A 27,339-nucleotide genomic window follows, 5' to 3' on the forward strand; every position below is an offset into this window, starting at 1 on the left:
ATTTCTCCTGATTTTGAACCTTTGAAGCATTTGGCTCACCCTTTTTTCCCCACTTCTTTTTTTTTTCCCCTTACTTTTTTGAGTGGTATCATTAACTTAAATTGTAAGTTCTTTAGTATTGCTTTTCTCGAATGAAATGTGTTCTTTTTACATCTAATTTAATTAATTTAGATTTTGCTCTACTGAGAAGTGAACCCAGGGGTGCTGTACCACTGGGCTATATCTCTAACCTGTTTTAATTAAAAAAATTTTTTTTTTTTATTAAAGACGGTCATATATAAGACAGAGTCTTCTTTTTTTTTCTTTTTTTTCTTTTTTTTTTTTTAAAGAGAGAGTGAGAGAGAGAGAGAGGAGAGAGAATTTTTAATATTTATTTTTTAGTTCTTGGCGGACACAACATCTTTGTTGGTATGTGGTGCTGAGGATCGAACCCGGGTCGCACGCATGCCAGGCGAGCGCGCTACCGCTTGAGCCACATCCCCAGCCCAAGACAGAGTCTTCTGAAGTAGATTATTCTTCTGGCTATGAACTTGTAATTGTCCTGCTTCAGCCTTCTGCTTCACAGGATTATAGACATGTGTTCATTGCCCCCCACTCTTTTCATATTTTTAAGTGACTTGGAAACTAAAGTGCTCATTTGCAGTGGTCTTGAATAGTCTCTGTTATACAGCATTATGCTAAGTGAAAGAAATAAGCAGGTGAATAGCATTTAAAACTTTAGTTTGAAATAATTTTTTTTTTTTTTTTTTTTGGTGCTGGGAATTGAACTCATGGACACTTGACCACTCAGCCATATCCCAGCCCTATTTTGTATTTAATTTAGAGACAGGGTCTCACTGAGTTGCTTAGTGCTTTGCCTTTGCTGAGGCTGGCTTTGAACATGTGATCCTCCTGCTTCAGCTTCCCAAACTGCTGGGATCATAGGCATGGGCCACCAGGCCTGACTAAATTTTTTTTGGTAATGGGGATTGAACCCAGGAGTGCTCTACCACTGAGCTATACCCCTTTACTTTTTATTTTGAGACAGGGTCTTGCTAACTTGCTCAGGCTGTCCTACAACTTGAGATCCTCTGCCTCATCCTCCAAAGTAACAGATTATGTGTGTGTGCCACCATTCCCAGCATATCCAAAGGATATGTTAATCATCCTGGAAACAGGAGCTGACAGTATAACTGAAAATGTGTCATTAGTTCCATAGACTGTAGGGCCTAAGGTTAAAATTGACTAGAAAACATTAAAGAAATAGGATATTCTTGGCCCTTTGATTTTTTTTTTCTTTTTTTTTGGGGGGAGTTACTGGAGATTGAATTTAGGGGCACTTTACCATTGAACTCCATACCCAGCCCTTTTTATTTTTTAGTGAGACACAGGGTCTTACTAAGTTGCCGAGGCTGACCTCAAACATGGGTTCTTCCTGACTCAGCCTCCTAAGCTGCTGGCATTATAGGCTTGTGCCATCACATTTGCTAAGTCTACCTTGAAGAGGCTATGGTTCAGTTAGTGGGAAACAGAAGAACAGTTTTGTGGAGAGGTGATAGAAGATATACCCAAGGTGTTTAAGAGCATAAAAGGACTAAATTCATCATTGAAACCCTGAACACACCTTATGTGACAGTTTTTGGAGATGGGGCTTTTGAAGTAAGAAAGGTTAAATAAGGTCATAAACCTGGGGCCCTGACCCAATGGTATTATTAGTGTACTTTTAAGAAGAGACATCAGAGAGCTCAGTCATGCTTTCAGGTGCATGTGTACAAATGAGGTCAGATGAGGACACAAGATGTTTATTTTCAAGCTAGAAAGGAAGACCTTACCAGAAACTGACCATGCTGGCATCTTAATCTTAGACTTCTAGTTACCGGAACTGTAAGAAAATACATTTATTAAGCCCCTGACCACCCACCAGTCGGTGGTATTTTGTTATGGGAGTCCAAGTAGACTAAGACAGGTTCATGAGTATTCTGGAGGTGGGTTTAGAAAAATTTTTCTAGCAGGAAGGGGCTTATTTATGGTAAGTGGTTAGCAGGAATTTCTAGGTTGAGATTTAATACGGATGAAAAGGCATGGAGACATGACAAAAGTATGTGAAGGGGAGAAGGGAATGCCAGTGAAGGCTATGCTATGTCAAGAGTTGTTTGGAGGTGCTTTTGAAATGGTATGCAGGGTCATATCAGACAGTGCATAGTTGGAAATGGGAAAAAGTGGAGCTCAGATAAGCATACAGTTGTGTGACTTTGGACATAGACCACAGTTTTAAGCCCAGTTCAGAATTTCTTCCTGAAATGGGTATTGTTTTTTGTTTTGGTTTTCTTTTGTAGCACTGGGTATCAAATGCAAGACCTTGTGCATGGTAGGCAAGCCCTTACCAATGAGCTGTATTTCCCAGGCTTTTTGTAGATATTTTTTTGTGAAGAATTAAGAGATTTTTGTGAAATGCTTGTTTGTGTACCAGGCATCTAATAATATACCAGTAAAAGGTGGAAAAAAATAAGCTGTGTTTGATTCAAAACAAAGGTTGAACTCATTACACTCTGTTTGTGGAAGTGAATGGGGATTAGTTGTATATTGTATTTATGTGGGGTTTAAAAAGTTGCTTTTTTTGTTTGCTCATATGTATGTATCTATCTCTGGAGGATAGAGCAGGACCTTTGTTGAATGAGGAAGATCTCCAGGAAGATCTGGAGAGAATGGAGAAGCGGGTTATGAGTTTCTTGTAGAGAAGGGAGCCAGAGCTGAATAAAGGCACAGAGATTGCTGGGCATGTTGGCACACACCTGTAATCCCAGCAACTCATTTGGCTATAGCTGGAGGATCTCAAGTTCAAAGCCCCGTCCCTAACAACTGAGTGAGACCCTGTCTCAAAATAAAAATAACCGAGGATCTAGCTTAATGGCAAAGCATATCTGGGTTTAATCCCCAGTAGCTCCCCCTCCCCCCCAAAAAATTGAGGAATATGAATCTTGAGGGGCACCAATCTAAACAGTAGATTTCCTATAGCACTTTACAAAGATGAGAGATTATTACCTTGGTACAGGATCAGGAGTTTGTAAGAATGGGTGAGACAGAAAGAATGAGAGGTTGAGAGAGTCATTACCTGAAAGCAGTGTTCATGGGATCTATTTGGTTTTTGAAGAAAGTGGTATTAGCAAATGTCAGCCAGTTATGGCCCACAGACAAGCAAACATGGTCTGTTGCTTTTTTTTAATACAGCCTGGTAGTTTTGTTTTTCAGTGGTTGGAAAAAACATCAATATAAAGATATTTTATGATATGAAAATTACATGGAACTTCAACTTCACTATCCATAAATGAAATTTTATTGGAACATAGCCATGTACTTTCATTTACATATGGTCTGTGGCTACTTGTGCCTTAAAGCAGTGGTAAGGTTCAGTAGTTTTGACAGAAAATCTATTATCTGGGCTGGGGATGTGGCTCAAGCGGTAGCGCACTCGTCTGGCATGCGTGCGGCCAGGGTTCGATCCTCAGCACCACATACCAACAAAGATGTTGTGTCCGCCAACTAAAAAATAAATATTAAAAATTCTCTCTCTCTCTCTCTCCTCTCTCTCTTCTCTCACTCTCTCTCTCAAAAAAAAAAAAAAGAAAATCTATTATCTGCAAATTCTAAAATATTTAACATCTGACTTTTTATAGGAAGAATTTACTAATTCTTATGCTAGAATAATAGCATCGTTGAATTTAATGACAAGAAAATGAGCAAACTATTAAGATCAGATCAGAGAAGGAAAGTAAGGATTCACACAGGACAGATGGGTAAGTAGTAGATAAAAGTTGAAGGAGTCAAAATGGTTGCTACTTTTGGGAATTGAATATCTTGTTTTCTAAACATTGAAGAAGCCCATAATTATGGTAAAAGTTGAGCAGAGAAGACTAAGGTAGAGATGCTGGAGTTCCCAATGAAGGTAGAAGAATTGATATTTCAGAAAAGGAGGTTAGGAGATAATTATTAATTAATTAAAAATTAAAAATTAGTAATTAAAAATGCCAAATATGTTTTTGACAAGTGTTTTAAAATTTAAAAAATCATCAATCTTAGAAGGCCAAACATTCTCTAATTTTGCATATTTGTAATGGTATATTTTAAAACCTAATTTTTGTTTGCTAGTGGTTTTGTAATTATTCTTGCAAATTCCCGTTGATGACCACATCCTCTGGTTTTTAAAAAAAATTATGTTTATTTGTGAATACTCTTATACATTAGGATGATAATAACCTTCTGCTACATGATGTAACTTTTTTCCCAGTTGTATATATTCTGATATTTTATCATGTGTTTGTTTTATCAATGTGCTTTGCCAAATGGAATATTTCATTTTTATGTAGTCCTCAGTCTATTCTTTGTGATTAAACCTTTTGCTTTTTTTAAACTTAGAATGTCTCTCTGCCTTAAATGAGCTATGTAGTTGTCTCTTTTTCTGGTTATGATTGCTCAGAGGCAGACAGGTGATTGAGCTTTTGTTTTGGTTGCTCAGAGGTAGGTGGGTGACTGAACTTTTGAGTAAATTGGTGATTACTCATATATTGTTTGTATTTTGTTTTCTCATAATCTAAACTTCTATTAATATGTACTTTTCTGGACCTGATTTATATATGACTTCTTATAGACCACCTTAAATCCTTAAAGAATAATGTGTTGGAGATGATAAATTAGAGATGATGGTCATGTACATGGTGTCTGTACTGTAGTCTTCTCTGCTCTTTAACTCTCACCTTTTTTTTTTTTTTTAAAGAGAGAGTGATAGAGGGGGGGAGAGAGAGAGAGAGAGAGAGAGAATTTTTTTAATATTTATTTTTTAGTTATTGGCGGACACAACATCGTTGTTTGTATGTGGTGCTGAGGATCGAACCCGGGCCGCACGCATGCCAGGCGAGCACGCTACCGCTTGAGCCACATCCCCAGCCCTAACTCTCACCTTAATTGTAGGATTTTCAATGTATTGTAAACAGTCTATTCAAAAGAAACAACCATCATGACTTCTGTAACTCTTGTTAGAATTTTATTTTCTCTTTTTACTTTCAGTCTTATGTATATGTCTTTTGATGAGATGAGGTGTGAGGTAAGTTTCTTGCAGTAAACAAATTGTTGGGTCTTTTATAATTTAATCAACCAGTCTGAGTCTTAATTGGAGAATTAAGACTGTGTTACTTTTTCCTGTCATTTTGTTTTTTCTTCTGATTGTTTAAATAATTATGTTCATTTTTCCCCCTTATTTATCTTAGAGGTTTGATGGTTTATTGAATTAACAATGTTTGATTCTGTTCTCTCATTTACTTATCTACTCTTCTGTTGAGACTTATTCTTGGAAAGAATATTTTTGGTGTGAACTCATGTTTTGTTTATTTTTCACATATCAGTAGAAGAAAACAGATACAAAGCATCTGAAGTGATGAGTAGCCTCCAATTGTACATTTTTACATTGGGATATTCTGTACTTGTATGTTGTTCTTTGTGAATTTACAGCCTTTTAAATAAAATAAGCCCCATTTCAAAAGTCTGACTAGGAAGAACTGAATTTGGGGGTGCATAAAATACTGTAACTTTCAAAATAAAGGATTCCAGCTTGACATGCCTCATCTGGTTCTGTGTAGTTTTATATTCTTTTATCACCTCATATCCTGTACTTTAAACTGTAACAGAGTTGCTGCCTACTGTTTCTCCAGTTTGTGTTCACACTGTTTTGAAGCCAAGAGGAATAGGAAAATTGAAAGGATGAGGGGGAAGGTGGAGACTGCATCTGTGACTAGATCTCTCTTAAAACTTGCCAAATACCGAAATGTGTAACATGAATGCTTCAGAAGGAACTTTCTTTAAAGTGTTGAATTGGAAGAGTAGGGGAAAGAGACAATCTTGAATTATTTTGAGACAGTGACTTATCACCTATCTGATGAGATACAGATTTGAGAGTTCAGGAAAATACAAAGGAAAAAAAATTCTTTAATTTTTTTTGGTAGCTCTTTGGTATATTCACATTTGAATTGAGGACATTCAAATCCAAAACAGAAAGCTAGATTTTACCCTCACAGTAGTCAACAGTTATTTATTAAATGGTTGCTAAGACCATATAACTACAATGGATTTTCTTTTTCTTTTCTGTTTTTGTTTTGCTGTGCTGGGGATTGAACCCAGGGTCTCATCCATGCTAGAGGAATGCTGTACTGTGCTAGACAAATGCTATGCCCCTAGCCCTGACTGTGATGAAATAAAACATTATTTTTATGTCTTCACTGAATTTATAGTTTGAAATTAAAAGATGTGTGGAACTGAAGAAAACTGTTTAAGACAGTTTCGCTAAACTGTATAACAAGTACTCTGTAAAGGGAAAAAAAGTTAGCAAGGACAAAAGTTAGCTAATGAGAGCATCTGACTAATCCTTTCTTCCAAGATTCCCAGTGAGTACAAAATGACAACTACTCATTATTTAGGCCTTAAATCTAGTTGATCACAGAGTATGGCAAGAAATACCACATTGTGCATTTCAGCCAACTTAGGTGTAAATGTATATATTCTCCCACCTTCTGTATATCCTGTTCTTGGTTTTTCATCTTATTACTTCTAACTTCAGGATTTGCATTTCTATTCTTTACTTCATTAGGTGATAATGTCACTAGATTTGAGAACTAGTGCTTTTTGTTTCCTCTTTTTGCTTAAAATGAAAGTTTATAATACTCTATTTTTGTCACAGAAGTGAAGTAATGTATTGGACATCTGCATGTCACAAGTTTTATGTGCAGGATATTATTTAATCTTTACAGATTTATAATGTGGCTATTATTCCCATCTTACAGTAAGAAAACTGAAGATCACAGAATGTTTATTCTGAGGATGCATAGATAGTAAATAACATGCTTTCCTCTACTTCTTTATTCCTTTCTGAGAGTACTACAGGGAGACAAAGTAGGAAATGAGAAGATTAAAGGGAAGGAAAGATCAGAATTGATCATCTTACTAGCTAAAAATTAATTTCATTCACGATGGTGTTATAGGTTAGGAACCTTTGAGTAAATTCTGTTTAGAAGGCTATCACAGGTTGGAGTTTAGTTGTGGTTCAGTGATGCAAGACATGAGCTGTGTTGGGGGTATTTGAACTTTAATGAAAGGAAGAATGAAGGGGTATGAAGAATCAGAGCCTGGCAGCAAAGATTGACAAACACAAAGTGAATGACTCCTACATATAAATTGCTACTATAAAAAAAAATTAAGGTTTGTGTTTATTAAATACAAAGTTAAGTAGGTGTTTTTGGGAACTTTTGGCAAGTGAGTAATGAAACAACCTGTTCTTTCATAATTATTTATATTTGATTACATATATCAGCCCTATCTGTGAGAAAAAAATTTTACTCCTTGGTCCATGACTCCCATAATAGGAGCTTTCAGATATGAGGAACATTCTTTGTTCATTTCCTCAAATAGTGTTCTTTGGATCACTGGTCTTTTCCCCCACAGAGCTGGTTGACCATTGTCCTCACTTGTGGAGAAAGGAGCAGCAAGGAGCACTTGGCTGCTGCTTCCTGGCATCTAGGAGGGAAGGAAAGTGAGTCAGCATTCATTCTGTTCTCCCACTCCATGACATCTGTCTTCCATCTGTCTGCTTCCCACCTCCTTTGACTTGTCAGCATTTACCCTCCACAAGGCATTCTCAAGTTGCCTAAAAGACACCACAATACTGAAGATGGCCTTCAGCAGTTTCTTTCTACATCAAATAGATTTAAGGCACGAATCTAAACTTTGGAAGAATAGCAAGAAATGTTTGAAATATTTCATAAATCATTTCAGGTGTGCATGTGTTAATGTGCTTTTGTATACTCCCCTCCACCCCCACCACACACACATACATACATATACTAGGGAGAAAATGCCAAGGAAGAAAATTGTGTTTTATGGCTAAATATTGAAGACTCCCTTCTCAGGTAGATGAATATTAAGTGCTTACGCTATTCTATTCAGTCTTGTATTCTGCTGTTTTTTTCCTCTTTCAATTTCTTATTTTGCTTTTATTGTTTATTTTAGGAATTGAACACTTTTAAAATTATTTCCTCTCTGGAAGAGAAAATGGCAGGAATAGGTCAGTAAAAATTGTGACCAAAGTAGTATAAATGTTGAGGGATGGATGGGTAACGTAAAACTTCACTGGATTCAAATGCAGGTTTGACTGATGCTGAAATAGCAGGGAAATTATAGCCCTGTGGGACTTGATGAGTTAGAATTAGTATTTTCATTTCACAGGTGAGGGAATAAATGTTCTGGAGATTTGTGCACATCCAATCAGCAGTGTTATCTGTGGAAGCAAGAAAGCATAGATATTGATGTGTATTTGGCAATTTTCCTTGATCAAGATGGGATTATCCAAGAATTAACAAATTATTTTCAAAATATATATATTTTTTGTAGTACTGGGCACTGAACCCAGAGACCCTTTAATATTGAGCCAGATCCCTACCCCTCCTTTTTTTTGAGAGAGAGTTTTAATATTTATTTATTTTTTAAGTTATCGGCAGACACAACATCTTTTTTTTTTTTTTTTGGTATGTGTTGCTGAGGATTGAACCCTGGCCGCATGCATGCCAGGCGAGCATGAGCCACATCCCCAGCCCGCTACCCCTTTTCCTTTTGAGACAAGGTCTTGCTAAGTTGCTGAGGCTGATCTCAAACTTTCAGTCCTCCTACCTCAGTCTCCCTGAGTAGCTAGAATTACAGGCATGTACCATCATACCTGGCTGTAGTAGTCACTATAATGCAAACTTTGGTTTACAGGCTCCTGAAGTGTTTACAGTGATTATAATTTATTTAGAATCCTATTATCTTGCAGTTGAGGGATTTTTACATCCTGGTGTATCCATGTGGAGGAATTTCATGCCTTTGGATTTTGGAAGAATATTTGATGGTTTGAAAAAGTGCTTAGGATTTGTTGAGTAAAACTCTGAAAAAATATTTACAGTATAATGCCAGTGTTGTGTTTAAAAGAAGTATATAGATACTTAGCAAAGCATCTTTATATAGTAATTGGTTCTGTTTGCTGGGTGGTGGCAAACACCTGTAATCACAGTGACTCGGGAGACTGAAGCAGGAGGATTTCAGGTTTGAGGTCAGCCTCAGCAACTTACCAAAGTGCTAAGCAACCTATCTTAAAAAAAAAAAAAGACAAAAGACAAACAAACAAACAAAAAACTGGGGCTATAACTCAGTGGTAAAGTGTCCCTGGGTTCAACCCCCAGTACCAAAAAATTATTTCCATTCTACTTTAGGAATAATGTATATCATGAAATAAGCTGTATTTTTGAAGCTCTGTGGTATATATAATTATATGATAATGTTCTTTTTCTTGATTTTTCTGTTCTAATCTATCTTACTTGTTAAATATATTTTTATTCCTTAGGAAATTATTCTTTATGTGAGGTTTTTTTTTTTTTTTTCTTCAGTGTTGTACATTGAACCCAGGGGTGCTTTACCACTGAGCTTGTGTCCCTGAACTATTCATTTGTTTATTGGATTGGGGGTTGACCACAGGGATGCTCTGCTACTGAGATACATCCCCAGTCCTTTTTATTTTGAGACAGGGTCTCCTTTACTTCCCCTGACTGGCCTCCAACTTGAGGTCCTCTTGCCTCAAGCTACTCCAGAGGCTCTTGAGTAGTTGGGATTGCAAGTGTGCATCATGTTCCCCCTTTCTCCATATGTCTTTATTATGCTGCATGTAGTCTCTACACAGAAGGCCTTTATTTTCCCCTTGTCAGTTCTGTTTACATAACTCACAAACCTGGAAGCCAAAGCTTAATAGGCCATTAAAGCTAAAATGAGTCCTTTATTGTTGGATCCTTTTTTAAAAATTCATTTAGTCACTACGTTAGTCTCCAATTCTGATTGGAGAATTTAGTCTATTTAAAATGATTATTGATGGGTAAGAATTTAGTATTGACATTCACTTTTTTTTTTTTGCTTTGTATTTCTCTTCCAATCTTGCTGACTTTCTTAGCGATATATTTCTTTTTTAGTTTTATTCTTTGTTTCCTTCAATATGTTGTTTTTGTAGTGATATGCTTTGTGTATCTATTAGAGGATTTTTATTTTTATCTTCTGTATATCTATTAGAGGGTTTTTTTTTTTTTTTGGTTACCATAAGGCTCAGATAAAACATCTTACAGTTAAGTTGTAAAATCCTAATTTAAGCCAGTTCTACTTTGACTTCACTAATACACAAAGACTCTACAGTTTTACTCCTCTTCCCTATTTTTTTTTTTTTTTTTTTTTACTTTTTTTGGTATTAGGGATTGAATCCAGCAGTGCTTTGCCACTGCTATATCTTCAGCCTTTTTAAAAATTTTTATTTTGAGGCAAGGTCTTGCTAAGTTGCAGAGGCTGACCTCCAACTTGCTGTCCTTCTGCCCTCATCTCCCAAGTAGCTTGGATTACAGGTATGCACTGTGCTGGACTGTTTAAGATTTAAAAAAAAAAATCTTAAAGTCTACCTAGAAGGAAAGATACCCAGCCAGGCACAGTGGCGCATGCCTGTAATCACAGCGGCTTCGGAGGCTGAGGCAGGTGGATCACAAGTTCATGGCCTGTCTCATCAATTTAGCAAGACCTTGTCCCAAAATAAAACATACAAAGGGCTGAGTATGTGGATCAGTGACTAAGAGTGCCCCTGGGTTCAATCCCTGGTCCTGTCTCCTAAAAACTATCAACCCATTATGAAAAAGCCATTGTAAATCAATCAATATGGGATCCAGAGAAGATAGAAAATAAAATGACTTCAAAGAAGGGAGCTAGCTACATTTTGCTATTGATGTCATGTTTTACATCTGCTTAATTGTATATATGTTAACCATTTGTTTATAGATTATTATTTTTAATTTGTTTTTTTAACTCTTAGATTCAGTGGTTTACATGCCACCTTTACAACTTATGAAGGCTCTGAATTGGATTATATATACCTTTTTTTAAAAAAATTATTTTATTAGTCGTTGATGGACCTTTATTTATTTATATGTGGTGCTGAGAATTGAACCCAGTGCCTCACACATGCTAGGCAAGTGCTGTACCACTCAGCCACAACTCCAGCCCCGGATTATATATACCTTTACTATTGAACTTTTACTTTCATGTTATATTATTACTTGATTTATTTCAAGATGAAGGACTATCTTTAGAATTTTACATTCTCTCTCAGCTTTGTCTTAGAATGTTTTTATCTTTCAAATTTGAAGGGGACTTGTCAGGGCATAGTATTCTTGGTAGGCTTTTTTTTTTTTTTTTAAAGCAATCTCAATGTCAGCTTCTCCTTGTAAGCTTATATTTCTGTTGGGAAGTCCACTCATAGCCTTATGGGAGATCTTTTATATGTGATGAGTTCTTATTGGTTTCATAATTCTCTGTCTTTGACTTGATTTTTTATTATGATGTGTCTTTAGTATTCAATTATTAATTGCTTTAGAGTAGGATACTTTGAGCATTCTGAATCTGTCCTTCCTAAAATTTGGGAAATTTCCAGGCACTTTTTTTTTTTAAGCTTTCTTTAAAATCCTTTCTCTTCCTCTTCAATTATTCCCATAATTTGTAATTTTGTATGTTTGTTAGTGTCACATAGACCTCTTATATTGTGTTCACTCTTTTTTAGTTATTTTCCATCTTGTTCCTCTAATTGGCTAATTTTTAAATGTACTTTGAGTTTTCTAATTCTCTATGATCAACATTTACTATTGAAATTTTCTATTGAAAATTTTTTTCAATTCTGTGTCGGCTGGTGGGATTCCCACTGGAATCACATTAGAGTGAGTTGGATTGGGTCATGTGGATTGGGCTGGGTCCACAGTGGAGATTATGGTTGATGGACCTCTTCCCAGGGTTCTAGTAAGCATGGATTCTATATGGTCCATTGGTGGACTGGACTCCAGGACCCTGATCATGGTGCTGACACTAGGACGGAAGTCTGCTTCAAGGCCCTATTAGCATGGGTACTGATGGGTGTAACTTTCCCTGGGTCTTTGGGTGGGCTCCCATTTGACCACTGGAAAGAGTTTGTGTGCTGGGCATATCGCTCCAGTGCATGACTGAGATGGACTGAAACTGATACGTGGCTGTTATAGGTTTGCAGCTGAGACCAAGGTCTTTAAGACTGTCTCCAGGTAATGAATTTATGTGTCTTCCAGTGGGTTCTGGGTGAACAAGCCTATTCTCAGACTGTAGTTTCAAGATTCATATTGTACACAAGTTCAGAGCATCAACCTACGGGGTACTACTTGATGTACTTCCCATTGGGCCCCCAGCAGATAGGACTGCTCAGTCCATAGTTGAGAGGGGCCAGAATCCAGATCCAGAAACACTTGAAAATATGTTGAGGGACAGATAATGACATGCCTGCTGCAGTGACTTAGATTGTTATGTCCCTTGGCAGGATTCTAGCTCGGGTGAACTCCTTCTACATTACATCTGGAAGGGATTGAAATTAGGCTGCAGGGCTGATACAGAATCTGCTGTGAACCACTGCTGGTAGGCCTAAGCTGGTGGGCCAGGTTAATTTTAATTTAATTTCTCAGCAGTTCCCTATATGGGCAAGATTGCTCACAAACTACAGATGAGAGGCATTACAACTAACATTCAGGGCCCTTTTAGGCACTGCTGCAGGACAGAGTCCAGGCTCCTAGGGTGCTTGTACAGGTGGGCTAACTTTCTAGGCTATGCAGAGAGGGTGGAGCCAAGACAGGGTTTCTTCAGAATCTGCCGTGAAACAGGCTGTAAGCATGACCTTGTGGCACAGATGGCACAAGCCTCCCTCTGTATACTTGTACAAGCAGAACTAAGCAGAGACCTCAGCTGAGAGGGCTAGAGCCTAGTTACAGGATAATTTTACACTTAACAGTTGTGATTAGTGTTGGTGGGCAGATAACTCTGTCCAGGGCACTAGTGTGTGTGATTCATCTTAAACTCCTTTCAAGATGGCTTTTGGTAGCATTATCAAGGGCAAACTGGGCTGCATCCACGCCTTTTGGAAAATGGAGCCATTTTTGGGTTTGAAACTAGCAGCAGAATGCTAGGATTAGTTTATAAAGCACCCCTCTAATTTAAAGGCTTTCATGGGTTTCTATTGTTTGCAGGAGGAAGTTTAGCTCAATATACATGGCCTGCCTGTCTACCTGACTCCTTTTTATTAGACTTGATATGTACTACTTTATATCTATGTACTTTATAGCTCTGCTGTACTGTTTGTAGCGTCTTGAGTGGGTGTGTTGCCTCTTGTCTCATTGTCTTTTCACATGCTGTTTCTGCATAACTGAATGCCTTTCTTTCCCTTATGCCTTTTGTGCTTACCAATGGTTCATTTTCTCTAGCAACATCTTCCAGTCCTTCTGTTCTCACCCCCAACATACCTAGATTAGGTGCTCTATAATACTCTTGTATAACTTCATCATAGCTCTTCACTTTTATAATTGTTAATGCCAGTTCTCTAGATGCAGACTGGAGTCCTTTGGTTTCCACAAGATCCTTTAAGATCTCTGAGAGGTCAAGTACTGGATTTTCTACTGTAATATCTAAAAACACCTTATGTTTTGAAAAATCAGGATAAAAGCATATTACTCAAAACCTATAACCAGTATAACACAAAGAAGTAGCAATATTAATGACATTCTTACCACAGCTAAATCTCTACTTGCATTTGCGCTTAGTATCATAGTCAATATTCACAGTCATAAACCCTAATATCTTTCTTCCTCAAGATTTAGACTCTGGTCGCTAATTTGTTTCATGTAAATATACGTCTTATCAGAATTTAAAAGTTCAAACCTGGATGTGTCTTTTTCATTAATCTGCTGGGGAAAAATGTATTAGCACTTTCTCATTTACATCCACAGCTTCCCCAGATCACTTGATGCCACTGTACCAGCATATTGCCTTCTAGAAAAGTGCTCTGTATGATTACAGCTTTTTGCTTAAAGTCTACATAAATTGCTAAGGGTATCTCTTTAGTATGAAGACTTTTAATACTTCCTGATCATTTTAAAGTATAAACATGTAGTATGAGCCACACTTTCTCATTATAGTCACAGTTATTACCCATATTGAGTGGATGAGCTAATTTACATCAAAGAAATAAGCATTTTAGATTGTAAAGGAGTTCCTCTTACCTTCCAGAGATACCTTCCAAGACTCTTGGGAGGAATACCTAAAACCTTGGGCAGTGTTGCACCCTGTAATTAAGAATCTCTAAACTGAAAATCTGAAATTGAAAATGCTCCAAAATCTGAAGTTTTTTGAGTGTCAATATAATGCCATAGTGGAATATTCCACACTTTACGTGATGGATCTTAGTTAAAAAGTAACTAAAAATACTGTATAAAGTTACATGCATATAGTGTATATAAAACATAAATGAATATTTATGTGTTGATATATTCAAACTTGGGTCTCGTTAATGAGATATTTCATTATGCATATGCAAAGTATTCCAAAATCTGAAACATACGGTTCCAGGTATTTCCGATAAGAATTCTCTACTTGTATCTGCTAATTTTTTTCCTGTATATGTATACCTATGATACGCTTTATAAGTTAGGCGTAGTAAGAGATTAATAATAATAAGTAATAATACATTGGAACAAGTATAACAATGTACTGTAAAGTTATGTGAATATGGCCTTTTTGTTAAGATATTTGTACTATACTCTTGTGATGTGAGGTGATATATGTAAAGGATGAGATGCAGTGAGGTGAATAACAAAGGCTTTGTTACATAGCCTTATGATAACTAAGATGGTTACTAAGTGACTAATGAAGGTAGCATATAGAGTGTAGCTAGAGAAAGCGATTATTCACTTCCTGGGTGGGATGAAGCTGGACAGCATGAGATTTCATCATGTTATGATGAAAAACCATTTTGTAAAAACATGGAAAGTGTTCATTTGTTTACTTTTCCATTTAATGTTTTCAGACCATTGTTGAGTAGGTAGCTGAAATCAGGGAAAATGAAACCAGAAATCAGGGAAAATGAAATCACAGTTGCAGGGGGACTACTGTATTTTCAGTTTCAGGAAACTTTTCTCATTGATTCCCTCTTGGATATTCTCTCAGCTTTCTGTTCAGATTTGCTTATTTGCCTTTTCCTACTAGACTAGAGAGAAAGGAGTCAGGCATATCAAGTTTTACACTCTTGTACTGCTTCTTATTATATAATGTATTTTCCTAAGTACTTGGTTTTAGGCATGTTGCTGTAGATCTGAATGAAATAGGTCTTTTAGACACAGGTTATATCACACTTGATGTATCTCTTAAAATGGAAATGGAATTGCTCCTCACCAATATCTCAATCTGATTGACTCTTTTGCCTATAGTAGATATTCTGTTCTGTTCCCCCTCCCCCTTACTGGGGATTTAACCTAGGGATGCTTTACCATTGAACTACTCCCCCACCCCCACCCCCCACCTCTTTTTTTTTTTTTTGGTTTGTTTTGGGACAGGGTCTCACAAAGCTGCTTAGGGCCTTTCTAAATTGCTGAGGCTGGTCTCCAACTTGAGATCCAGCTTCATTTATAGGCATGTGTCACTTGGGCCTGGCTAGTAGATAATCTTCAAAGTGAACTCGTAGGTCTGTAAGAGATCATGAGCATGGAGTTGTGTGTAAATTTTTTCATTTGTTCATATTTTAATAGGGAGAGAGTTAGTAAATTTGGTGAGACTGTCAAAAGGTTTCATTCCAAAAGAACACTCTCAAAAAAAACCAAACCAAAACAAAACAAAACAACATAAAAAATAAAAACAGAACCTGAAAACAACAAAAAACAAAAATCACTGGCCTATCAGATCTGTTCCAGTGCTGATAAAAGGCTAAACTGTAGGTAATTTCTCAATCATCATTTGCTCTCTTAATTCTGTCAGTACCAGCTATTTCCTTAGTCTACAGTTCCCTTACTTCTTTAAATGTTCATGCAGTGTATGCTTTTAAGGAAGCTTTTCTTGATCTCTGGTTATAGGTCCCACTTTGGCTTCCTGTGCTTTATAGCACTCAACCCCTTTACATAAGTGATTTCAAGTGAAAGTGACATGTGATGCTTTCTTTGTAGGCTTATTGTAATTTTTAAGTGAGATAATATGCAGGTAATGTTTAGAAGAGTGTCTGTTGGTAAGTGGTGGTAGTTTTTGTTTGATTACTTTTGCCTCTATTTCACCAAGATTGTAAGGTGTGTAATAAAAACAACATTTACTTATTTTGCTATGATATTTTTGAACAGAATGAAGTTCAGGCGGAACTAAGAAGGGTCAGATTCTTAAGCTCTTGGAATCAACATGGCGGAAATAATTTTTCAAACTAATAAATTGTGCCATTTATAGTATTAGAACTGTATGTTAATTGTCTGTGTAATCAGAATTACTCATCCCCAGCCCTATTTTGTATGTATTTGGAAACAGAGTCTCACTGAGTTGTGTAGCATCTCGCCATTGCTGAGGCTGCTTTTGAAATTATCATCCTCTTGCCTCAGCCTCCCAAGGTGCTGGGATTACAGGTCTGTGCCACCATGCCCATCTCAGAATTACTCTTTAAAGTCATTTGGCAAGTGCCACACTGGGTATACACAGAACTGTCTCCTAGTCTAGTGTAGCCATTTTATTTTCACTTTGGAAAGAGATTTACTCTTTAAGTTATCAGATGAAAGAATTGACTTGTGCTCAGAGGCCATGTCACTTAAAAAAACTTGAAATACTAGATTTGCTCTTAGCAACTCTGGGTACTTCAGCTATAAAAAAAAGGTTGTTGAAACAATGACATGTTGAAGGAATAGTGGATTAACATCTCTTCATTGCATTACATGCTGCAAAATGTACTCATTGGCAAAGGAGAGTATGATAAGCCCTTGTCACTTTAAAATTATTATTTTGAGGTTGGAGGTAGGGAGTGGAGCCATCCAACTTTTTAAAATTGAGCTTGAATAAATTAAATTTAAATGAAATGTGAGTTTATTGTTTCCTCTTCCTAGAAAGTTCTTTTTAACACGTTTTTCCCCATTTCTTTTTTTTTTTTTGGTGTTATCTTTTTAAAAATTCTAATTTGTTATATATGATAGCAGAATGCATTTCAATTCATAGTACACATGTACAGCACAATTTTTCATATGGTTTTAATTTCCCAATTTCTCTTATTGGTGCATTATAGTTGTACATAAGGGTGTGGTTTGTTATGTTTATACATGCACACAATATCACACTGTCATTTGGCCTATATCATTCCCCAATATTTCCCCTTTCACATTCTTCTTCCTCACCCCTGGTCCTTTCCTCTGTTCTAATGGTTTCTCTTCTATTCTCATGAGATTCCTCCTTACACCTTTCTTTTCCTTTTTTCTTTGTACCTTCCACATATGAGAGAAACATGACCCTTGACCTTCTGAGTTTGGCTTATTTTGCTTAACATAATGTTCTCAAGTTTCATCCATTTTTCTGCAGATGATATTAAACCATTTTTCTTTATGACTAAATAAAACTCCATTGTGCATATATACCACATTGTCTTTATTTTGAAAAGTTCTTAAGGAGATTGTAGGAAAGAACCAAGGGAACACAGGCAAAGTTAGTGTACTGACAGGCTCACTCAAGGCTCTGATTGGTTTTCTTATCTAAAGCCAAGAGTAAGGGTGTAACCTTGCCAGAGTTGACTGTTATAACTCTTGGCCATGAATATTTCATTTCTTACTTTCCTTCTCTCTTGATTATTTCTCTTGATTATAACTATTAATGGTATAAGGTTAAATAGTATATTCAGTGTTATTTATTGAAATTTATTAGTTTATCAAGGTCCACTTACATTTCCACTTAAAATGCTCAGCTTTATCTGTTAAAGATGTTTATTGTGTGTATTGTTTGTATATAGTAGGGATGTATATATAACGTTTGTTTTAATGCTTAGACAAAGTTGTTAGTAAAGTTTGTGGTCTCATTGTTCATTACAACAAGGTTTACTGAACAAAGCACTGTCTTTGTGTGTATACACACAAACGTGTGAGTCTGACTTTATTTGCATTTTATATTCATTGTTTATGTAATATATTTAATATTTTAAATTCACGTAGTACATTTTGCAGTTACTTTTCAACTCAGGAATTTTAAATCGGTCAACTAACCACTTAATAAACCAGGATCACTGCACCAAAGAGAAGCCATGTGGTTTAGTGTTTAAGAGCATGGTTTCTGAATCTTAAAGATTCAGAACTAAGGCTTGGTAGTGTCCAGATCAGCACTATACAGTGTGGCAGCCATTGGCCACATGTAGCTATTAAACACTTGAAATATAGCTAGGTTGAGTAATTGAATTTTACATTGCTTTTAATTGAGATGTAGATAGGTAATTGTGACTAGTGGCTACTATAATGGGCCATAGTACTAGTGACTTCTTTTTCCCCCTTTTTCATTGTACGATGATACATAAGCCACCTTTTGTGGTTTTGTAAGAATTAAGAAAAAATAGTATACTTAAGACACTTAACATTATGCCTGGAGAAGAATATATTCCTGAAAAACGGTAGTTAATTATAATGGCATGTATTTAATAAAATGGAGTTATTTTCCTCTTGAATAGTAACTTATTTGTTTTTATTCTTTCCTTCTAGGATCAGTTTATTTTTGGAAATCAAGTGCAGTATTAAAAAGAAAACAAACCACACTACATTATTGGAAACCATTTCTACTGATCTTATTACATTTTTAAATTTATGATTTGATTTGAATATTATCATGGGAGGAGCTGTGAGTGCTGGGGAAGATAATGATGACTTAATTGATAACCTTAAAGAAGCTCAGTATATTCGTACTGAAAGAGTGGAGCAAGCCTTCAGAGCAATTGATCGTGGAGATTACTATTTGGAAGGCTACAGAGACAATGCTTACAAAGACTTAGCCTGGAAGCATGGAAACATACACTTGTCAGCACCTTGCATTTATTCTGAAGTTATGGAAGCATTGAAACTTCAACCAGGATTATCTTTTCTTAACCTGGGAAGTGGAACCGGATATTTAAGTACAATGGTGGGCTTAATTTTAGGTAATTTTATTTTTGTAAAATTCTATTTAAAAAAAGTAAGTTGATTTTGTAGTACTGTTGGTAATTTCCAGGCTTTGTAACTTTGTATACAGTGTGTTGGAATCTGTACTCAAAGTAGTTATCTTCTTTACTCAAATTTGGAAACTCAAAGTAGTAGTAATCTTGTCACTCCTAGCCCTGACCCAGGTAGTTTTTGCACAGATCTAGACTTCTGATAGCTCTTGGAACTATTCTCCAACTCTTAGTCATTGTACTTAAAATTGAGCAGTTGGTAGGCAAAAAACTCAAGAATTATTTAGTATACTTCAGGTAAGGTGTTATGTTTACTGGCTTATGAATCTCATTTTAAATGGAAAGAGAATTATGTCAGTTTTTTGTTGGAGACACAGGAGTATGTGTGATATGGAGGGTGTGGCACTGGTTCACCAAAACTAGAGACTGAAGAAAAAACACAGAAAAGGATGTGTTCACTAAAATCTTATCAAACTTACTCCATGTTTGTTGTCCCAGGCATTGTTTCTGGTGTGATATAGCGGTGATTAAAAAGGGACAAAGATTTCTGCTCTCAAGGAGCATACTGGGTGTTTTAGATGAGTGCTAGACATTGTTAAGGCACTATATATGTAGCAACTCACTCAGTATTCCTGATAGTCCTTGTAAGTACATACTGTTATACAGATGAGTAAAGTGAGGCACAAACAGGTCAAAAAACTACTTGAAGTTAAGGTGGAATACAGGTGGGAAGAGCATGGATGGAGGAAATTCTGCTACAGAAACATTGTGTTAGATGGAGGATGAACTTGAAGTTTAGTGAGTCATTTAGAATAGCCATCACTTTTATCAAAACATTAAGGTAGAAACATAAAGGCACATATCACTTTTGCTATTGTGGGGAGAGATTAGGAAGGGTAAACATCCCTATTTAGCATGATAGGTGTGATAATTGAGGTGTATGCTCAAGTTATAGGAATGAGACTGGTGTAAAATTCATTCTAAAGTGATCAGGCGTCATGGAAAGGTTTTAAATAGAGAAAGATGTATCCTGTAGTAGGGTGACTGTCCCAGTGTGGAACTAGAGTCACATTTTGTCATTTTAAGGCATTTTTTTTGGATCTGAAATCCCCCTTTCCTATACACTAACTCCTCTTTTAATCATGGAATCTGTGAGCTAGTTCATTAAAATAGGTGAGGGAGTACTTTCATTTCTCAACTGGTATAGGTTTTTTTTTTTTTTTTGGCACTGGTGCACTTAATCACTTAGCCACATCCCCAGCCCTTTTAATATTTTATTTTGAGACAGGGTCTTGTTAAGTTGCTTAGGGCCTCACTAAGTTCTTGAGGCTGCCCTTGAACTTGTGATCCTCCTTTCTCAGCCTCCTGAGTAGCTAGGATTATAGGCATGAGCCACAGCACCTTGCTGGGTTAATTTTTTTTTTTTTATGATTAGTGTTATTTATTCTTGCAAAGATAGATGAAATTACAGAGAATTTGGTATCAGATGATATACTGTAGTCATAAAATGAAAAATACAGATAACTTTAAAAAATAAATAGAAAAAGCATTATTGAAGTAATTGAAACAGACACCCTCAGTAAAGGAAGATCTTGGTTCAAGATTGAAATGATATAGATATCTCTCAGAGAAATCCTTTAACTTAACAAAATGTAAAATAATTCTACAAATTTCCAGACAATAATTTAAAATTGTAAAGTGATTGAATGTAGTAAAAGTACTAAAATTACAAAAGCCAATGCCCATTTAGTGACTGGGTTAATTCTTGATGTTTAATTACTGCTCAAGAAGGTAGCAAACAAAAGAGAAATTTAGACTTTTATATTTAAATTTGATGGTCTTCCTCATTCTGAGATATGAATTTTTTAGCAGGTTGAAACTTCCACATGTCTATCACTTTCATCACTAGAATATCTAGGGTTTATGACTGTCTCCAAAACAAAAGGAAAGTAGTGGGAGTGAGTAAGGAGAGCTGCTACTATTAAAAATGAAAGTTGCTGACCTTAACCAGTATGTTTCTTGCTCTGGCAACTTTCCATCTCAAGTTCAGTCCTCATAGCGTGTCTAGCCAGCCTCAGAATGCATGTTTATCCTGTCTTTGACTTCTCCAGTGCCTGCCAATTGGCTCCTGCTGAGTAAGGTCAGTCTAGCCAGAGGAAGGTTAGCAGATGTGTGCGTCATAATTAGTAACCTTGCTAGCAATGAGGTCTCCTCCTTAGACTCCTTGCTTAGTCCAGTCTCCAAGACATAAGATTCCTGTGGTCAGATGCCCTTGTAGGCAGAACTCAGACTTTATTGTCTTGTCTTTTAATTCATAACCAGAGGGTATTGTGGAAGGAAGTAGACAGCTTGGGTAGATGATCTACAATGTGCTAGGTATTTTCCTCCTGTTATAAGGCTAGAGGGAGTCATGGATCTGTAGTTGGATATATATGATCATGACTTCTGGATACTACTCCAAGATCTTTTTGTGTGTGATCCTGCACAGTGAAAACCTAGATTTAATATTCTCCTTTTGATAGAACTATTCATTTAGTGGGAAAGATTATAGTTTACTTTGATTAAGCTTCTAAGGAAACTTAATCTTTTATCCCCTTGTCCCTCGCCTATTAGCATTTCATGTTTTTTTTAAGTCAAAGAAGGGAGGGAACATATTCATAAAAATCACTTAGAACTAGGTCCAAAGAAGGATGCAGTGCACACTGTATTATCTGAGTATAGTGAATCAGATTTGGCACCTTTGCATCACAGTGACCCTATTAACAGACATTTTCTCCTTAACAAGAAACTATAGCACCATGCTTTCAGCTTTTTTTTGGTCTCTCAGTCCCAAGATATGGGTGATAGGATCCATAGGCAAATGGGTCCTACCTGAGGAACCACAACCTACTACATACTTTGGAAGAAACCCGGCTGAAGCAGGGAGAGCAGGGCATTTGTGGTTTGGTAACACTATTAGGGAAGATGTCTCCTGGGGAGTTCCCACTTCACTTCAGAGACACACATGTAGAGGATTGGCTGTAATCACCTCTTGTTGTTTATAAGGGGAAGTTTGTTTTTTCTGCAGGAAATTTCTTATGAATAAAGTACGCTTGATGCAGTTATCCATAAATTTAATTTTTCCCTGTGCGTGGAGAATGGATCACTTGAACTAGAGTTTCTCATTGAGGCATCTTCTTGCTTTTCAAACTGAAGATAAATTTTTTGTGTTTTGCTCAATTCTCCTTGAGGGTCTTCCCAGGACTAAGAATTTTTATAGTGAATTGAGTTATTTAATTGATTCTCTTCTCAGTACTGTCTTTTCATCCTTTCTTAAGGAATTCTACTGAAAAACCAAGTGCAGGAAAAGAGGCCTTCAAGTACTGTACTTTACCTCTGCTAATCAGGATTCAATTGAATAATAAAATTATGAAGGCAAGTTATTATAATCTCTTCTGATTCAGGATTATAGGATTCTTCTATGTTTGGTTTCTTTTTGCTTAGGGATTCATTCCCATTTTTCTTATAATCCATAATATAACAATTATAGATTCTTTAAAAAACCTTATATATATATGACATGCGCTACAACATTCATTCCTAAATTCATTTTTAAAGATCAAATAGTTGACAAGCAGGATGTATCTTGTCAGCTTGTATAGATACTTGCAACAGCTGAATTGTCCAAAAGGGCTGATTAGTTAAGCTCTATGCTGCCATCCTGTTTGGTTTCCCTACTCTATTTTTTTTTTTACCACAGGACCATTAAATAGTCCTTAATCATCTAACCTTTATTACCTTTGACCTCAGGTACTCATGCTTTCTTATCTTCATGTATATGCAAGCTCAGACTCCCTTCTCTCTCCCTCTCTGTTTAATAAGGTTTGATTTACATATCATAAAGTTTACATTTATTGTATGTGCACAATTCAGTGATTTTTACAGGTACCTACAAAGTTCCTGTAAACATTATCATAGTCCAATTAAAATACACTTCTGTTATGCCAAAACCCCCATGCCTAAGTGATGTACTCCTGACTCTACTCCAGCCCATGGCAACCACATGTATACTTTCTGTCTCCATATATCGGCATCTTAAGAACCTTTCATATACATGGCATCATAAAATAATGTGGTCTTTTGCATCAGGGTTCTTTTACTTGGCTGTATTTTCAAGTTTTGTACATGCTGTAGCTTGTATGAATTATGGCAGGAAATATTTTTATAGCAGGAAATGTTCTGATAAATAGATTTACCACATTATGTTTATCCAGGCATCAGTCAATGAATAGTTCAATTACTAGTTTTTGGCTGTTAGAAATAATGTTGCTGTGAACATTCAGGTGTATATCATTGTTTTCTTTCAATTGACTGGTTTCTTAGGAGCGGAATTACTGGACTATATAGTAAGTTTATTTAACTTTTTAAGAAATAGATAAACTTCTTTCTGTAATGGTTGCACTGTTTATATTCTCACCAAAGTTGTATGATTGTATGAGGTTCCAGTTTCTAAATATTCTCACTGATAAACGCTGCCCCCCCCCCCCCCCCCCCCCGCCACTAGCCCATAGTGATGGGAATTGAACCTGTGACTTTTATGTGCTAAGTACACAATACCACTGAGCTACATCTCCAGCCCTGTTATTTATAAATAGCCATAAATGGATGTGAATTGTTATCTCATTTAGTTACAGTATGCCACAAAGCCTAATTAATGATGTAGAACATCAATTTATATGCTTTTTGGTATTGGGAATTGAACCCAGTGGCTTATTTTTTTTGTTTTGTTTTTTATTTTTTTAATTAATTTTTTTTAACTAATTAATTGCTTTTATTTTTTAAATACATTACAGCAGTTATTTTTTATTTTGAGACAGGCCTCTAACTTGTGATCCTTTTTTATTTTGAGGCTGGCCTCTAACTTGTGATCCTCTTGACTTATCCTTCCAAGTTGCTGAGATTACTAGTGTGTGCCACTGTGCCCAGATCATTTTAATTGGGTTCTTATTATTGAGTTGTAGGTATTCTCTATGTGTTTTGAATGTAAGCCTTTATTAGAAATATGATTTTCAAAGCTTTTTGTAATTGACAAGGCTTTTTAAATACTTCTTTAAAAGTGTTTAGGTTCCCAGTTCTTGGCAAGATAAAAAACATTCTGCAGGTATCAGGGTTCCTTCTAAGGTAAATAGTATTTTCTAAATTGAACTAAACTTCAGTTTTTCTTCTGCTCTCTCCCCTCCCCGCTTTTTTTTCTTTTAAGATTTTGTCTTTTTAGGAATTACAGTCTTTTCTTGAAATATGACTTGTTTTGTCCTCTGTGAGCAAAATTATTTTGAAGCAATGTTTTCTTTAAGGCTAATCACATAAAATTCATTATTGAAACTATTTCTCAGTTCCAGTTAGGCTTCATTGTATCTTTTTTTTTTTTTTAATTTTTTTTAAAGTCCTTCTATCTTGTGTTGAGTTCCTACCATTGTTCTATTTTTTAGGACTTTTTTTTTTTCTCCTTCTGACTTTTATTGATTGTGGAGTAGAAATAGATCATTATTGTCAACCATCTCCTTCATTGCTATCACCTCTAAAAATCAATACTTAGGTGATCTCATTTATGGCTAATATTACTGCTTATCATAGAGCAACAAATAGTAATAAAAATAACGAATATTAGGAAGTAATACAAGTTTAAGAAATTTTGCAGTGTCCATAGTAATTTCTTCTGGCTATATTTCTTTATACTATTAGAAGCCATGAGAAAATTCCTTTCATATGAAAAAGTATTTTAGATGGCTCTCTGAGCATCTTGTGTTTATCTTTAGGGATTAAGCTTTTCCCAGCCTAGATCATCTATATAGCAAATGCAGTCAATTCTTATTATTTGCAGATTCAGTCTTGGAGAATTTGTCTATTTGTTAAAGATTATTTATAATCCCCAAATCAATACAGCACTTACACAATTATTTGCAGGTTTATGTAGAGTAGCAAAAAACTTGAATTACTTGCTGTATGTTTTCCTAAGGGGTAGGACAAGCCTTAGCTCTCTCTGCCTTTGTGTCTCAGCTGTTACCCAGAAATAGGCAAAGGATGGTGACCCTAGGGGCCAGGACAGTGAAAGAATTTCTGCACTGGAGACAATTGACAAGGCTTGAAACCCAAATCTGATGCTAGTTCCTGGGACTTGTTTTCATTTTTGTACAGTAAGAAAAACAGACCACCAGGTTGAATTTTAAAGATTTGATATTGTAATTTATTTGAGATATGTCTGTATGTGCACTACATATTTTCCCTAGAAATAGTGGTTCAGTGTTTGCTAGACAGTATTTGTTGGCTTTATAGAACATTACTACAAATAATGAGAATTGGCTGTATATTACTTTCAGACAATTATTAAACTTTTCTGAACTTTGTTTCCTTATGTATTAATTAATTTGTGAATCTCTATCTTTCAGTATAGGAACTGGCACCTATGGAATTATCTTATCTCTGTGATAGAGTCTAACCTAGGCCCCGGTTGGATGTTGGTCAGAATGCTTCAGAGCCAGAGATTGATCCATTATTAGCAGGGTGGCTTAGCCTTTTTATTGGAGTTTTTGATCCTCTCTGGAACCTGCCTTTGCATTTGTTAGGGTTTAGCTCTGGCAGGGTCAGCCCATGGGCCCTCCCACTCCCTTGGCCTTCAAGGATTTTTTCCTTGGATTTAAAATCTCCTTGTGTTGCCTTTGTAAATGGTTTCTTTGTCCTTTTTTGGAATCTATTTTGGCTTTAGTCTGCAGTAAAGAATGGATCTTTCTTTTGTCTTCAAGTAATCTCTGTATGCTGAGGAGTCACAGATTTCTAGCCCCAAGGTGTGTCTGCTAAGCTCTGGAACTGGGTCTTTTGAGCTGTACTCAAATCTGAATACTTAAGTGGGCAGAATGCCTACATCATATTTCTTCTTAAGTGGGCACAAGACTTCTTTGAGCCTATTCTCAAGTCAATTCTTTTACTGTCATCTACACAAGACAAAAATTTGAATACACTCTGTTTCTTGGTGAAAGTATTTTTCTCCTTTCAAATTACTCAAGGCAGAAACTTGAATGTCAGTTCTCTTTGTTTAATTTTATTCGTGCTCATTTGCAGGGCTCACAAATCCAAAATAATCAACAAGAATACTTTGTAATATTTTCCTTTTCTCTCTCTCCCTTTCTTCCATCTTCTCTAGTTGCCTCCCCAATTCTATAGTAACTTTATAAAGCCCCAAGGACACCTTGATTTTTCACAATACACATTGGATGTTTATAGTGATGGTAGTTGGCATAAAGTCAGAAGAAAAAAATTTTAGGAATAGAAGAAAAATGTTAATTGCATTCTATAAGGTTATCCAACAGATTAATAACAATGTGTATATGTATGTATGTGTATATGTATATATATATAATTTGGTACTGGGGATTGCACTCAACCACTGAGCAACAGCTCTATTTTGTATTTTCATTTAGAGGCAGTATCTCATTGAGTTGCTTAGTGCCTTGCCATTGCTGAGGCTGGCTTTGAACTCATGATCTTCCTGTCTCAGCCTCCTGAGTTGCTGGGATTACAGGCGTGTACTGCTGTGCCTGGCTAATAAATTAATTTAAAGTGGATTTATCGCTAAGATTTATGTTTGTGGAATGCCTTATTCCCTCATATCAGATATAATACTGTTGGCATACAGTGCTTTTAATATACATACTATTTTGCCATTATGCTTTATTTAAGAAATCAAAGCATGAAGAATAAGCCTTTAATGCTTTGTTTATAGTGTTTGCCTCCATCTTAGTTGCAAACCTTTTGATTTTTGCTGCAGTCCGGCTGCAGCAAAATAGCTGGGGGGTGACGAACAACTTGTGTACCTTGATACAGCAGGAGTAGGAGTCACGTTTATTGTAGGACAACAGAGGTATTTATACATTCCACACAGCTTATCTTAATTAGCATAAACTAGGTACAGCAGTCAACCAATAAGAAATCTCCACACTTAATGGCTCGCTGGCGTCACTTCACAAACCACTCCCCCTGGCATTTTGCTAGGCGCCATCCAGACTTGTTTACAGACTCTAATATTCCCCTGGCAAAATGCCAGGCGCCATCCTGACTTGTTTACAGACTCTAACAGATTTTTGTGACCATAGCTAAATTTACCTATTTTCTTCATGTTTTAGAGAAACATTTATTATTCTAGACCCTGTGCCAGCTTCAGAAGATACAGCAGTGCATAAGATATATCCCTTAACCATTAAATTGTATGTGATGTTTAAGACCTAGTAATAGAATATAGTGTTGCTCTATTGGCT

General features: G+C 36.1%; 1 protein-coding gene across 6 annotated transcripts in view; it reads left to right on the forward strand.

The window, feature by feature from the left end:
* Positions 1-27,339, forward strand: part of Pcmtd1 (protein-L-isoaspartate (D-aspartate) O-methyltransferase domain containing 1) — a 74,663-nt gene that overhangs the window by 18,826 nt on the left and 28,498 nt on the right. For 3 of the 6 annotated variants that reach the window (XR_013424001.1, XM_013361535.4, XM_078017187.1), the window contains exon 2: positions 18,609-19,039. The exons of 2 other annotated variants lie outside the window; for them this stretch is intronic. Coding sequence is in view for 3 of the 4 variants with exons in the window: in XM_013361535.4 (XP_013216989.1) it covers positions 18,733-19,039 (307 nt within the window). In the remaining variant the exon portion in view is untranslated. Of the gene's footprint in view, positions 1-3,653; positions 3,774-18,608; positions 19,040-27,339 lie in introns of all 6 variants that reach the window. One more of the 6 variants, XM_078017186.1, reaches the window with a different exon arrangement.

Source organism: Ictidomys tridecemlineatus, chromosome 7, assembly GCF_052094955.1.
Source record: "Ictidomys tridecemlineatus isolate mIctTri1 chromosome 7, mIctTri1.hap1, whole genome shotgun sequence".
Classification (NCBI taxonomy): domain Eukaryota; kingdom Metazoa; phylum Chordata; class Mammalia; order Rodentia; family Sciuridae; genus Ictidomys; species Ictidomys tridecemlineatus.